This window comes from Borostomias antarcticus (assembly GCF_949987555.1).
Source record: "Borostomias antarcticus genome assembly, chromosome: 11".
Taxonomy (NCBI): Eukaryota; Metazoa; Chordata; class Actinopteri; order Stomiiformes; family Stomiidae; genus Borostomias; species Borostomias antarcticus.
Window position 1 is genome coordinate 6,434,196 of NC_140244.1, and position 16,279 is coordinate 6,450,474.

General features: G+C 51.0%; 1 protein-coding gene across 1 annotated transcript in view; it reads right to left on the minus strand.

The window, feature by feature from the left end:
* wnk2 (WNK lysine deficient protein kinase 2) overlaps positions 1-16,279 on the minus strand; it is a gene marked incomplete at both ends in the record, with an annotated part of 47,784 nt that overhangs the window by 22,504 nt on the left and 9,001 nt on the right. The window contains 8 exons of the mRNA XM_084445768.1: positions 280-562; positions 986-1,182; positions 1,776-2,055; positions 2,646-2,865; positions 5,329-5,417; positions 6,162-6,319; positions 7,331-7,551; positions 8,500-8,672. Of these exons, the coding sequence (XP_084301894.1) occupies positions 280-562; positions 986-1,182; positions 1,776-2,055; positions 2,646-2,865; positions 5,329-5,417; positions 6,162-6,319; positions 7,331-7,551; positions 8,500-8,672 (1,621 nt within the window). The remainder of the gene's footprint in view (positions 1-279; positions 563-985; positions 1,183-1,775; positions 2,056-2,645; positions 2,866-5,328; positions 5,418-6,161; positions 6,320-7,330; positions 7,552-8,499; positions 8,673-16,279) is intronic.

Genomic DNA, 16,279 nt, shown 5'->3' on the forward strand with positions numbered 1-16,279 from the left:
ACCACGCCCACCACGCCCCCCTGCAGGTGGACTGCTGCTACTGCGCCCTCTGGCCAAGGTCCGGACTCCTCCTCTCATCACCTACCGCTGGACCTGCTCGGCCGTCCAGTGACTTTACCGGCGGGGTCGTTTTCTGGCACGCCGGGCCGGAGTACCGCCACTCCCACGGATGGGCGTGGCCGCGGTGGTGGAGGAGGGTGGGGCTGGGGGCGGGGCTGGAGGCGGGGCTGCGGCCGGACCAGAGCAGCCCGGGGAGGGAGAGGGGGTGTGTCCGGCTGCGCCCGATGATGTGGTGGAGGCAGTGGTTCAGCAGGGTCAGGCCGCCGCTGTCGTCGCCGCCGCCGGGGGACGCCAGCGGGGAGCGTGGCAAGGGGTGGGGGGAGGTCGGAGAGAGGGGAGAGGCGGGGTCACTGCCGGGGGGAGAGCAGAGGGGGGACCGCAGGAGAGTTGGCGTGTGGGCGTGTCCCAGAGAACCCCCCCTCTCCGTCCAGAGGGGCGAGTGCGGGAGGGGCAACTGGGCAAGGCGGAGGTCCAGGGGGCGTGGCCGCCGCCTGGGCGCCGCCTGGCCAGGAGGACCGAGATGATCGGCTGGATCACGGTCAGAGCGCTGATGATGAGGATGATGATGAAGGTGATGAAGGTGATGAAGATGACAGGAGAGGGGAGGAGGAGGAGGAGGAGTAGACGGCGGCGTGGGGGCGTCGGCGCGGGGCGAGAAGCGGACGCCGCCTCGCCGTCCGCCCGCCCCGGCACACACACACGCGGGGGAGAGCAGAGGGGCATCCTGGGAGAGAAAGCGCTCGCGCGCGCGGCGGGGCTACGCCGTAGGTGATCCGACAAAAGAAAACACGTTTTAGTTCAGAATAAAAAACAAAATAAAACTGAGTAAACAAAAACAATAGGGGGTGACAGAGGAGGTTCTGTTTTTTGTTTACATTTTTTGGAGTGACAGTCGATGAGGAAATGGAGGGTCGTGTGAACTCACTGGTGGAGACTGGTAGACCCCCTGGTTCTGGTAGGCCCTCTGAGAGTAGGCGTCTTGGGGGAGTTGAGCGCTGGTCAGCTGGTAGACCCCCGGGGCCGGCAGGGCTGTGGGGACCGGCTCGGGGAGGGGCAGGTAGGGGGCGCTGTGCTGACTGTTTAAGGAGTCTGGCAGCGCCACTGGGTCGAGCCCGCCCTCAGCTAGGAGGAGCACAGAGAGGAGGAGTGGCTTAGGAGTTGGGTAAAGAAGAGGTGGCGGGATAGATAGATAGATAGATAGATAGATAGATAGATAGATAGATAGATAGATAGATAGATAGATAGATAGATAGATAGATAGATAGATAGATAGATAGATAGATAGATGATAGATAGATAGATAGAGTAGATAGATAGATAGATAGATAGATAGACAGACAGACAGACAGACAGACAGACAGACAGACAGACAGATAGACAGACAGACAGACAGACAGACAGACAGACAGACAGACAGACAGACAGACAGACAGATAGATAGATAGATAGATAGATAGATAGATAGATAGATAGATAGATAGATAGATAGAAAGATAGATAGATAGAGTAACTGACTCATGGGTATAATTCACAAGTCACACACACACACATGCATGCACACACACACATACACACACACACTAGCTTGTAAGTGTGTGTACGTCAATGTGCATGTGGATGCATGTTTACATACATGCGTGTGTGTATAACTACTGCATGTACAGTGTGCCTTCTGAACATGGATTAAGCATAATGCTCTTAACATGGGCTCCTACATGTGGCGTTGATGGCGTTGGTGGCGTTGGCGGGCGCGATGCAGCAGACTGGAGCGTGCTGGTCGGCCTCTGGCTCCTCCGGCTCCCCCAGGCCCCGCGGCACTCCCACACCGGGCACCCGCAGCAGGTGCTGCTGGGTAGCGGAGTTCTTCAAAGCCGCCTCGCCGTCGTCTGGCGCCGGGACGGTGCGCTCCCTCCTCCAGGTGATGAGGGCCACGCGGTCTCGGATGGACTTGCCCACGATCTTCACGTCGCTGTCCAGGAAAAAACCCGACTCCACCTGCAGAGGGCAGAGGAGAGGGGCTTAGCAGGCTGTCAACGGTCAATTAGTTCATAATAAATTAATATTAATTAATATCTTCTAAGAGGGAGACTATATTTGGTCATTTGTTAGGGTTAGGTTGTAATTATATTTTAATGGTTTTCCAGACAGATTAAATCGAATTGTTTCCTAGCGCTGTCACTCCGAGGCCCCTGTGGTCGTTCGTCACGGCTCTTCTCTGTCCTGTCACAGTCGCTGCCCATCTTTCAACACAAACTCGATAGGTCTCTTCAAGTACGATCCTCCCTCTTAAGCACCTATTGTGTTTTTAGTTTGCTCTTCTTGCACTTTGTCTTAAGCAGTAGATCAAGCTCTTAGTCACTTGTTTTAGAAAGGAGATGCACTTGTGAGTTCTGGTGAGTAGTAGTACACTGACTACCTACATTAAATGCAATTTGTGTAAGTCGCTTTGGAGAAAAGCGTGTGCTAAATGACTGCTTTGTAATGTAATGTCTTAGTCCAAGGCTAGGCGTAATCTATGTGTGGGAAACTGAGCTGTAGATTGGCGTCGTGTTAAGAGAAAGCTCAGCACAGCTGAACCCACTGACCATCTCCTGAGCCACGCCCTCCGGGGTCTCCCGCTCCAGGTCAAAGGTGAACTCGATGGCACCGCTCTCCTTGTACTTCCCCTTCAGCTTCTTGGGGTCCTCCACCCAGAGCTTCAGGGCGATGGACGACTTCTTCCCGTCGTCCTCCTCCGCAAGCTCAACCCGCACGCCGGTGTCCTCGGCGAAGAAGGCGTGGTTCAATAGGTCCTTGATAGTGTATCTGTGAGAGGGGTATGAACACACAGTAGGTCCTGGATAGAGAGGGGTATGAACACACACTAGGTCCTGGATAGAGTATATGTGAGAGGGGTATGAACACACAGTAGGTCCTGGATAGAGAGGGGTATGAACACACAGTAGGTCCTGGATAGAGAGGGGTATGAACACACTAGATCCTGGATAGAGAGGGGTATGAACACACAGTAGGTCCTGGATAGAGAGGGGTATGAACACACAGTAGGTCCTGGATAGAGAGGGGTATGAACACACACTAGATCCTGGATAGAGAGGGGTATGAACACACAGTAGGTCCTGGATAGAGAGGGGTATGAACACACACTAGATCCTGGATAGAGTATATGTGAGAGGGGTATGAACACACAGTAGGTCCTGGATAGAGTATATGTGAGAGGTGTATGAACACACAGTCGTGTGGTAACGAGTGAAAAGCAAAGGTCACGGCGTCATTCGGAGGTACTGAGGCATGACTTAGTGAAACATCAACAGCAGAAGAGACAAATACTGGCAGCTAGACGTTTACCTCATTGAAGGAGCGGGACAGAACCACAGAATCCACTTTCCCTTTGAATTAATAACCTGATGTGGCCGACTCAGTACACACACAGCACATACTGAGCTACCCACTGAAACACATATACTGTACCTGCACGAAAAAAAGTCCAGTAGCTAAGCTGAAATAGCATAGAGAGGGAAATACCACCAAAAAATATACTGTAGAAGATCAATATACCAATTCGTCACCTTCTTAAAATAATGGCCTAAGTCATTTTTTGAGGAAAACGATTTTTTTGCCTGAGTCATCTCTTCATGCTGCTGGCCTGGCCACCTCTGGTAAGATTGACTACATCCTCAACTGAAAAGATCACACTGTTCCTACTCCGGTAGTATAGGGGGGGGGGTAATCTCATCGCCCCCTAGTGGTAGCGTTCCTAATGCCGAGAGACTTAATGGGATTTCTCAGACACGTCTTTTGAAAAATGATATCTTGGTCAACACCGAAAAGTTAGTAGAATGCCTTAAACGGCAAATACTTGGAGACAAACTTTATTGATTTTGGTGATCATAGTTGATTTTCAATCACAATACGAATTATGAAAATATTTTTCTTAAATTCCATTGACTTTGACTGGAGGAATGGAACAATTTCGAAAATTGGAAAGAAGGCAAAATACTGTTTGAAATTCTCACGGTTAGTAGTTTATTACTGTAAAGACACTCACAAGTTTTTGTTTTGATAACTTCACCGAAATGTCTTCGTAGTATTTATTAGAAAATCCTGTCTATGGGAGTTTACATTGAAACTCCTCTCCGATAGGAACACATCCGCTAGGGGGCGCATGTTTTCACTTTCCCTCCATATATAACGGCCTATGTGACCTATGCCTATATGTTGACCCATGGGCCCCTTGAGGCCTTTTGTTGTGTGTTTTCTGAAAAATTTGAAAATATGACTTGGGCCATTATTTTAAGAAGGTGACAATATACAGAATGTGGTCGACTTTGACCCATTTTTTCTGCCAAATCATGCGTTTAGGGGGGTGTAGGCGTGGTCTGATGCCGTGGTATAGGGGTGTCCAGGTCCCCGTACTACGAAGCTAGTTCAACAAATCCAGGATAACATTTTGCTAGCTCGCTTGAGTAAACCAAACAATCGCAATCACAGATGAACGGTACCACGACTATCAACTCGTAGTATGGGTATTTAGACACGGTCAGGCTCCAAGCTCCGTCCACCGCATTTTACACAAGAGGAGCAACATTATAGAAATATTAACTATATTGTCGTTGGTGTCAAAGGCAGGAAGGAACGTTGACGAAATATTGCCTATGGGATGAATGTGTTTTATCAATATCCTGATGAATACGAGTAGGCTATCTCTATAACTGGGCCATGTATTTTTATGCCGTATAAAGCAATTGTAGCCTATGCCTATATCTTATTCTCTCAGCTGCAACCTGGTGAGCCTGGCAAGGGACGCTTAAATAAAGCAAGTGTAGACTATAATTTATTTATTTTGATTAGTTTCAGGTTGGAGCAGACAGTGATGTGATGTTTCTATAAAAAAGGAGTTTAGAACTCAATATTAAGATACAAAATATTAAGATGGAAAAAGTGAAGCTCGAGGTGGAGAAGTAGGCTAAACTGCGAAAAGAAGGTAGAATTGATCGGTCAGCAGGCAGTGCTTCATACGTTTTGATCCGGAATCTGGAATCTGGAACCCGGAGCAGGTTAGCCTGGCAGCATAAGTTACCATGGCGATATAGCACGGTGAAAAGTGATCCACCTTCGTGATACGGATAAACCAGGCTTGAACCTGAAGTTATCGCGCTAGCCCTGTAATCCTGTTTCGTAGTACAGGGCCCAGGTGAATTCTACCTCCTCCCCAGCAATGAAGATGGCGCTGCCCACTCCACACCATGGATGTATTAGCTCCACACTCACCTCTCCTGCCTCCTGTGGCAGATGCACTCGCCGATGATCTCCTTGATCTCTGGGTCGCTGATCTTACCGTAGCTGGCCGGTTTCACCCCCTAGGGGGCAGACAGGGTATGACAATCACACAGAATATCACATGTTGTCTGTCTCACACATTCCCCTGTGACACACACAGGGACAGATAATAACATGTACAGGGACAGATAATAACATGTACAGGGAAAGATAATAACATGTACAGGGAGAGATAATAACATGTACAGGGACAGATAATAACATGTACAGGGAAAGATAATAACATGTACAGGGAGAGATAATAACATGTACAGGGAAAGATAATAACATGTACAGGGACAGATAATAACATGTACAGGGAAAGATAATAACATGTACAGGGAAAGATAATAACATGTACAGGGACAGATAATAACATGTACAGGGAGAGATAATAACATGTACAGGGAAAGATAATAACATGTACAGGGAAAGATAATAACATGTACAGGGACAGATAATAACATGTACAGGGAAAGATAATAACATGTACAGGGAAAGATAATAACATGTACAGGGAAAGATAATAACATGTACAGGGAAAGATAATAACATGTACAGGGACAGATAATAACATGTACAGGTACGTAGCGGTTCAATCCTCACTTCTGCTATTGATTTTGAGGACAACCGTTTCGTTGTGTTCGTTTTTTTGTGGTTTGCGTTAATAGCTTGCACTGCTATGTAAGTGTAAAGCACAGTTGATTTCGGACGTAATATACAGTATATCTTTATGGAATGGTTGTTCACCTTAGTAGGTAAACATTGATGACAGTGGGACTCACGCTGGTGACCTTGCGGTAGATCTGGGCGGCGTTCTGGCACTCGGAGTAGGGGTACTCTGACGTAGCCATCTCCAGCATGCACATCCCGAAGGCGTAGACATCCACCGCCTCATCATAGTGCTCCTCGTACATCTCTGGAGCCATGAACTCCGGGGTACCTGGGAAATGTAGTTCAAGAGATTAGAAGTGAGTTCACTCAAGACAGGTTTCTTTCCTTAGCATACAGTATACTCACACACGCACAGGTACAAATGCACACGCTCACACAGACACACACACACACATGCACACAGATCAATTTATTTACCAAATGCAATCAGAGGATCGATTAACTAAAAAAGTTACTTTCAGGTGTCAAGTGGGAAGAAAAAACGAGGAGGTGCCGCTTCTAACCCATTAATCATATGAATTAAAATGGTACATTTTTGAATTAACGTGTATAGCCCATCAACTGGGATGTGGGGGAAAACAACTCTTAAATCCAAAAGAAGAGGGCGCTGTGCTACCATTTCAGATGCCAGCTGTCACATGACTAGCAAAGTTCGCTCTCACAGAGTCAGACGACAACATGACATGAATGCTGCAAAATATGCAACGCAGTACTACGACAATGCAGGCAGTACCACATACGTACAGTAGTAAACATCCACAAGACACATTTAGTCTCAGACTAAGTGTAGCATATTTTATATTTTATAATTTTATATATATTCTATACTTATATACATAAGTTATTGTCTAGTCTACAATAATGTTACTCTTATCTAATGTTATGGCTCTAGCCATGTTTTTTCCGCATAACTTTACTGCAATGGATATAAAGTCTGCTGGTGGAACAAGCTTTCAAATCCATACCTACCAAAACAGAATGACCAGCTGACATTAGCTGGATTAAGAAACTTGCTGCTTGACCTTCCAACTTTATCTGACAACGTGTGAGTGAAAATGTGTCCTTCCCGCCTCGCTGGAGACATTGCCAGTGGTCTCATCAGATTAGCGCAGCTTCTCCTGTGACTCACTCACCAACGTCACAATATGCTACTTTTATCATAATCTTCATAATGCATTTTCCATCGCATTATCTGTGCCTTTCCGTAAAATGTACTAATGTATTTCCGAATAATGACCTTCATACTGTGAATACTAGGTTAGAAAACATGATAACTCGCCTATGACACTCTTGGCGAAGGATGCCCTCTTGAGTGTGGCCAGGCCCAGGTCTCCTATCTTGACGGAGCCGGTGGGGCCGGTGATGAAGATGTTGTCGCACTTCAGGTCGCGGTGGATGATGGGCGGAGTCCTGGTGTGCAGGAAGTGGAGCCCCTTCAGGATCTGTCGGCACCAGCTCCTCAGCACCTTGGGTTTCATCACCTTGAAGCGTTTCAGGTACCTGGAGGGTGGTGGTCGTCGTCATCATCATCATCTTCTTCTTCATCATCATCTTCTTCATCATCACCTTCTTCATTGTCATCATTATCACCATTATCATCATCATCACCATCATCACCATGATGATGATGATGATGATGATGATAATCATAATCATCATCACCATCCTCATCATCATCATCATGTCACATGGAGAAAATCTACCTCCTCCCCTCCCTCTGTACTAAAACTAGTGTTATCATTCACATAAAAGCGTATTCCTCCTGTTTTTATTCTTGAAAACAATCTCCACTATACTGAGGTCTGGGAGGGTGTGGTTATTGTCATATAGCTCTACTATACTGAGGTCTGAGAGGGTGTGGTTATTGTCATATAGCTCCACTATACTGAGGTCTGAGAGGGTGTGGTTATTGTCATATAGCTCTACTATACTGAGGTCTGAGAGGGTGTGGTTATTGTCATATAGCTCCACTATACTGAGGTCTGAGAGGGTGTGGTTATTGTTATATAGCTCTACTATACTGAGGTCTGGGAGGGTGTGGTTATTGTCATATAGCTCCACTATACTGAGGTCTGGGAGGGTGTGGTTATTGTCATATAGCTCCACTATACTGAGGTCTGAGAGGGTGTGGTTATTGTTATATAGCTCTACTATACTGAGGTCTGGGAGGGTGTGGTTATTGTTATATAGCTCTACTATACTGAGGTCTGGGAGGGTGTGGTTATTGTCATATAGCTCTACTATACTGAGGTCTGGGAGGGTGTGGTTATTGTTATATAGCTCTACTATACTGAGGTCTGAGAGGGTGTGGTTATTGTTATATAGCTCTACTATACTGAGGTCTGGGAGGGTGTGGTTATTGTCATATAGCTCTACTATACTGAGGTCTGGGAGGGTGTGGTTATTGTTATATAGCTTGTCTGGGAGGGCGTGGTTATATAAGCTCACGTCTTGAGTGTCCCTGAGGTCATGAGCTCGGTCACCAGGACGATGCACTTCTTCCCTTTGACCAGCGACTCCCAGAAGTCGTAGAAACGCACAATGTTGGGGTGCTGGAGAGCCTTCAGCATCTCAGCCTCCTCCTTGAAACGCTGCCTCTCCACTTTGGTCAGCTTCCTCTCCTGGGGGGCAGGCAAGGGACAGGAGTCAGAACATTTCTATTTTAATTTATTTTAATTTAAACATTATTTAACCAGACCAAAAAAACAATTGAGATGGAAATCTATTTGGCACAGACTGGTTAAAACGCCAGGGAGAAAAGGTGGGTCTTTAGGGAGGATTTAAACTCAAGGGTCTGGGAGGATCTAATATGGAGGGGCAGGTTGTTCCATAGCTTGGGGGCAGCCGCCGCAAAGGCCCTGTCACCTCTAGACTCAAGTCTGGTTTTAGGCACCTCCAACAGCAGTTGGTCAGCAGACCTTAAAGGTATCAAATGTAGTTTTTGACCACTAGTATGCGCTCTAGAGCAAATTTGAGAAGGTGGTCCCCGAACATCGCGTACTACATCACGCGGAGCACATAATAGTGACGTTTCACACATCTTTGTTGTTTTCAAAACATTAGATATATATATATTAGATAAATATCATTTTGCGAAGAAATTACAAGGTAGGAAAGACATTCAAGTGATTCAACATGTTTATTAGACTACAAGGAACGATATAATCGAGAAATTTCGAAAATAAACAAAGAACGGATTGTTTTGATTCACGTTTCGTTGGGTACCTTTAAGGCTCTGGCTGGGGTGTGGTGTTGCAGGAGCTCAGAGAGGTACAGAGGGGCCAGACCGTTTAGGGCTTTAAAAACCATTAGCAAGAGTTTGAAGATGGTGAAATTAAGAGCACAAGTGCAATATAGAATACTATAGAAATGTCCTATAGCTAAACAAGTGCAATGTAGAATACTATAGAAATAACCTATAACTAAACAATGCAATATAGAATACTATAGAAATAACCTATAACTAAACAATGCAATGTAGAATACTATAGAAATAACCTATAACTAAACAATGCAATATAGAATGCTATAGAAATAACCTATAACTAGACATCGCGGCAGGAGCAGCTAGAGGTAGGGAGTTCTGAAATGTTTTGTTTAAAACTCGGTAAGGAAATAAGGAAATAAGAGACAATTTTAAGGCGAGTTTGAAAGTCATTCTAGGACCAAGGACCAAAAAGAAAATACTCTTTTTACCAGTCTCAGTCTGCACAGGTGGCAGCTTGAGACGCAATGTCCTTGTCGTGTGTCTTAAATGTAGATTCTAGATTTTCTTGTGTGTCTCTGCAATCCTCTGTTCTTGTTTGTTTGTTTCTGTACCCGGGCTGCGCCGCGGGCTGATGTAACAGTTGGTTGGGGGGCGCATTATAAATAAAAATAACATAACATAACATAACATAACCAGATGCTGGATCTGAGGTTATGGGAGTCATGTGTAAAAGGCAGTTTGGAACCAATGTATGAAGGTTAAAATATACCAATGCTGCATCCTGCGCATAGCAAGCGAAGACCAACCAGCTAGACTGTATGGTGTTCAGTGGTGAGTCCTGTAGGCTGAGTTGGGAATATATCTTAGTGCAGCATGATAGAGCGGGTCAAGTTGAGCCAGGGTGGAGGGACACGCAAATCTATAAATACTGTCACCATAATCAAGCTGAGACAGGAAAGGGCAAGTAGCCAGCCGTTTACGTGCAGATGGAGAGAAGCACGATTTTAATCAGTAGAGGAACCCCAGCGTTAACGCAAGTTTCTTTGTTAGCATATCCATATGGACTTTAAAACTAAGATTCTTGTCCAGCCAAATACCTAGGTATTTATATTTATCAACACACTCTATAGGAGTTCCTTCAAGGGTGCTGACAGAGAAGAGACCACTGGTTTACTAGGTGCATGTTAGGTCAATTAATTAATTCCCCATTTTCAGAAACGTTTTAATTTCGAAAGCCGAGCACTGGTGCCTGTTTATCGGATCTGTGAAAAGAAAACAAAGGAGGATCTATTACACAGTTGAAAGGGCCCCGTTTGTCATGAAGACAGATACTGGTCAGATACTGGTCATTTACTGGTCAGATACATTTCATGTCAAAGAAGCAGAGATAATCGGAGCGGGGTAAGTAGCCCATGTTTATCCTTCAACACAAGCACGCTATTCTGAGTTATCATTAAACAGAGGGGCCTGACCCATCCGGGAGGTGTACACACACACACAAACACACACAAACACACACGCACAAACACACACTGGCCCATCCGAGAGGTGTACTGTACACATGCACACACACACACACACACACACACACACACACACACACACACACACACACACTGACCCATCCGGGAGGTGTACACACACACACACACACACACTGACCCATCCAGGAACTGTACACATACACACACACACACACGCATGCACACACACACACTGACCCATCCGGGACGTATACACACACACACACACACACAAACACACACTGACCCATCCGGGAGGTGTACTGTACACATGCACACACACACACACATAAACACACACTGACCCATCCGGGAAGTGTACACACACACACACACACACACTCACTGACCCATCCAGGAAGTGTACACATACACACACACACACACACTCACACACACACACACACGCACACACACAAACACACACTGACCCATCTGGGAGGTGTACACACACACACACACACACACACACACACACACACACACACAAACACACACTGACCCATCCGGGAGGTGTACACACACACACAAACACACACGCACAAACACACACTGACCCATCCGAGAGGTGTACTGTACACATGCACACACACACACACATAAACACACACTGACCCATCCGGGAAGTGTACACACACACACACACACACACTCACTGACCCATCCAGGAAGTGTACACATACACACACACACACACACACACACTCACACACACACACACGCACACACACAAACACACACTGACCCATCCGGGAGGTGTACACACACACACACACACACACACACACACACTGACCCATCCGGGAGGTGTACACATACATCAGAACCCAGGGCTCAACCTTGAAGTCAGAAACAACGTCAGAGCAACGTCAGAGCAACGTCAGAGCAATGCTGGTTTAACAACGCCTGAAAGAAAAACGACATGAGGGTCTGAGGGATGAGGGCTCTGTTGAGGCTGGGGTCAGGGCAGGTACGGGTCTGTGGATGAGCGCTCTGTTGAGGCTGGGGTCAGGGCAGGTACGGGTCTGTGGATGAGCGCTCTGTTGAGGCTGGGGTCAGGGCAGGTATGGGTCTGAGGGATGAGGGCTCTGTTGAGGGGGGCGTCAGGGCAGGTACGGGTCTGTGGATGAGTGCTCTGTTTAGGCTGGGGTCAGGGCAGGTACAGGTCTGTGGATGAGGGCTCTGTTGAGGGGGGCGTCAGGGCAGGTACGGGTCTGAGGGATGAGCACTCTGTTGAGGCTGGGGTCAGGGCAGGTACGGGTCTGTGGATGAGCGCTCTGTTGAGGCTGGGGTCAGGGCAGGTACAGGTCTGTGGATGAGCGCTCTGTTGAGGCTGGGGTCAGGGCAGGTATGGGTCTGAGGGATGAGCGCTCTGTTAAGGCTAGGGTCAGGGCAGGTACAGGTCTGTGGATGAGCGCTCTGTGTTACGGCTCGCATGCCCTCGCCTCCACAACCGCCTCCCTCTCTCCCCTCTGGGCCCGCTGCGCGCTCGGGGCGTCCTACGCGCTCTACCGCACGTCGCATCGGCCCGGGCATACAACGCTCTGACTCTCCGGAGTTTCCCCCCACTGCCGGGCGTTCCCCGTCTCCGGCCAGCTCCGCGGACTCGGCAGTCTCCTCCCTCTCCGGTGACGAAGAGTCGGATCCCGACATGCCCAGCACATCGGCCCGTGCGCAAAGACAAGAACGGCGCGCTCGTCTCCGACGATGACGCGGGCGCGGCTCTACTCACCGGTTTCCATTTATCATCACCACACCTGTCCCTCGTTCTGCAATCACCTTCAACCTCTACAAGAACCTGGTCTACACTCCACTCATCGCCAGATCTTACCATAACCCACATGTGGTAAAGTATAGCCTAGCCTACAATCTCCTTACCCGTATTTTGTAGTGTTTTTTCCCGTTCCCCGTTTGTGATTACTATCACTCACCCTACCTCTCCTCCTCGTCTCTCCAGTTCCTGCCTGACCCACGCCTGTACGACAACCCTGCTCCTGCCTGACCCACGCCTGTACGACAACCACGCTCCTGCCTGACCATCGCCTGTACGACAACCCCGCTCCTGCCTGACCATCGCCTGTACGACTACCACGCTCCTGCCTGACCATCGGCTGTACGACTACCACGTCCCCCTTTGTGTTATCTCATTAAATCGCCCCTCCGGGCTTTACCGTCCCTTGCCTCCTCCTTTCCTGTTGCGCCTGAGTCCCTAACCAAACCCTCACAGTAAGATCTGGCCAGTTTGGACCCAGCCAACATGGAGGAGAGACCTGCACCTCCCGGACTACTCCAAGCCCTCCCACAGACCCAAGCTGTGCAATTACAGCAGGTATCCGCCCAACAGCAAGCCCAGGACGAGCGACTGAGGGGCCTCGCTACTCTGGTCTGCACCCTGTCCGACCAGGTCACCGCGCTCAGTGCCCGCCTGGCTCCGTTCCTGAACCCCACCGCTCCACCAAACCGGGAGCCCCATCTCGCCTCCCCGGCCCCCTACGACGGGACGTTCACCCTCTGCCGGGAGTTCCTCATGCAGTGTGAGTACGTGTTTGACCTCCAGCCAAGTATGTACTCCACTGCGTCGGCTCGGATAGCCTACATCGCCAACCTAACCACGGGACGGGCTCGCCGTTGGGTCATGGCGGGTCGCGAGGGCGCAGCTGCCTACATGCAGGACTACACTGCCTTCGTGGCTGAATTCAGGACCGTGTTTGACCACGACGTCCACGGACAGGACGCGGACGCTGCTCTCTCCGCCCTCACCCAGGGTCCCAGTTCCGTAGCGGACTACGCCACGGAGTTCCGCATCCTCGCTGCCCGTTGCCCCTGGAACGAGTCTGCCCTGTACAGCGCTTTCCGACGGGGCCTAGGGGAGGCCATGAAGGACAGCCTGGCTGGAAGAGACAGACCAGCGACCCTGAACCAACTCGTCTCCCTCTCCATAGCCATTGACGAGCGCCACCGGGAACGCAGGCGCGAGCGGGCGCACCAACACCACAGCGCACCCAGACCGTCTCCACCTCCCTCTACCGGCCTCTCTCGGCCTGCCCCGGCCTCCCTCGCCCCCCCAAACACCGCTGGAGAGGAACCCATGCAACTGGGTTGGACCCGACTGACCCCTGCAGAGCGTGAGCACCGGAAACAGAACGGACTGTGCATATACTGCGCTAGCCCAGCGCACGCCGTCGACTCCTGTCCCTCTGCACCTCCCAGGGTGGCAAAAAGAGTAGGCTCACTCGCCAGGGGGTACCGAGTAAGCCGGCTCATCCATCCCCAATCCCGGACCCGTGCCACCAGGTTCACTGTCACCCTCGCCTGGCAGCGGCACACGCTCTCCGTCCCTGCCCTCATCGACTCCGGTGCCGACGAGAGCTTCGTGGACGTCCAGTTCGCCCACAAAGCGGCGCTCCCTCTCTCCCCTCTGGAGAGGCCCCTCTCGGCTTTCGCCCTGGATGGCCATCCCATGGGCCCCATCACGCACCGGACCCTGCCCCTCACCCTCACAGTCTCGGGAAACCACGTGGAGGACGTCCGCCCCTTCGTCATCCACTCTCCCGACGCTCCATTCATCCTAGGGAGGCCCTGGCTGGAACTCCACACCCCTCATGTCTGCTGGAGCTCGGGGCACATCCTCGGCTGGAGCACCACCTGCCACGCCCGCTGCCTCCAAGCTGCTCAGACCTCCACTCGGGTTGACCGGTCCCGTCCCGCTCCTCCGGACCTCTCCACGGTCCCTTCGATGTACCACGACCTCGGAGAGGCCTTCAGTAAGGAGCGCGCCCGCACACTCCCCCCTCATCGACCCTACGACTGCGCCATCGAGCTCCACCCTGGCGCCCCTCTCCCAGCCAGTCGTCTCTACAACCTCTCCCTCCCGGAGAAAGCAGCCATGGACACCTACATCTCCGAGTGCTTGGCCGAGGGTCTCATCCGACCATCTCGATCCCAGGTGGCAGCGGGGTTCTTCTTCGTTAAGAAGAAGGGAGGAGATCTGAGGCCGTGCATCGACTACAGGCTGCTCAACAACATCACGGTCAAGAACAAATATCCACTCCCCCTCATGAGCTCCAACTTCGAACCCCTCATCGGTGCCACCATCTTCACCAAGTTGGACCTCAGGAACGCTTATCACCTGGTGCGTATCCGTGAGGGGGACGAATGGAAGACCGCCTTCAAGACCTCCCGTGGACACTACGAGTACCTCGTCATGCCCTTCGGCCTCACCAACGCCCCCGCCGTCTTCCAGGCGCTTATGAATGACGTGCTCAGGGACATGCTGGACGTTTTTGTGGTCCTCTACCTGGACGACATCCTGGTATTCTCCAGGAGCGCTGAGGAGCACGTCCAACACGTCCGCATGGTCATCCAGCGTCTCCGGGAGAACCGCCTGTATATTAAGGCGGAGAAGTGCACTTTTCACTCCTCATCAGTGGAGTTCCTGGGGCTCATTGTGGAGGGAGGCCTGACGCGACCCGACCCCCGCAAGATCAAGACCGTGGTCGAATGGCCTCCACCCACGACCCGGAGGCAACTTCAGAGCTTCCTTGGCTTCGCTAACTTTTACCGCCGTTTCATACGGGACTACAGCCGGGTAGCAGCTCCCCTCACCCACCTCACCTCATCCCTGCGTCCGTTCGTCTGGACACCGGCTGCCAGCGCTGCCTTCTCCGCGCTCAAGGAGTGCTTCACCACCGCCCCGGTCCTTCTCCATCCTGACCCCTCCAGGCAGTTCGTGGTCGAGGTGGACGCATCGGACACAGGCATCGGTGCTGTTCCGTCCCAGCGGTCAGTGGAGGACCAGAAGTTGCACCCCTGTGCCTTCCTCTCCCGCCGGTTCACCCCAGCTGAGGTGAATTACGACATCGGGAACAGGGAGTTGTTGGCGGTGGTGGGGGCCTTGGAGGAGTGGCGCCACTGGCTTGAGGGCGCCGAACACACCACCCTCGTCTGGTCAGACCACAAGAACCTGACCTTCATCCGGGCGGCCAAGCGCCTCAACTCCCGCCAGGCGCGGTGGTCCCAGTTCCTCGGGAGGTTTGATTTTACCCTCACCTTCCGGCCCGGCTCCCGCAACGCCAAGGCCGACGCGCTGTCCCGCCTCCACGCGCCCGAGGCGCCCCCCGCGGAACCTGAGACCATCCTGCCGGTCTCGCGTGTCATAGGGGTGGTCACCATGAACATCGAGGCAGTGGTGAGGCAGGCCCAACGCGCCCAACCCAGTCCGGCCAACGTTCCTCCTCGCCGGCTCTTCGTGCCTGACTCGGTCCGGTCCCGGGTGCTCCAGTGGGGCCATGCCAGCCGGTTTGCGTGCCATCCCGGGGTTCACCGCACCCTCTCCTTCCTGAGCCGACGGTTCTGGTGGCCCTCCATGAGGTCCGACGTCCGGGAGTTTGTGGTCGCCTGTCCCGTCTGCTCCCGCAGCAAGGCGTCCCACCAGACCCCGGCTGGCCTCCTGCGTCCTCTCCCGGTCCCCAGCCGTCCCTGGTCCCACATCGCCCTG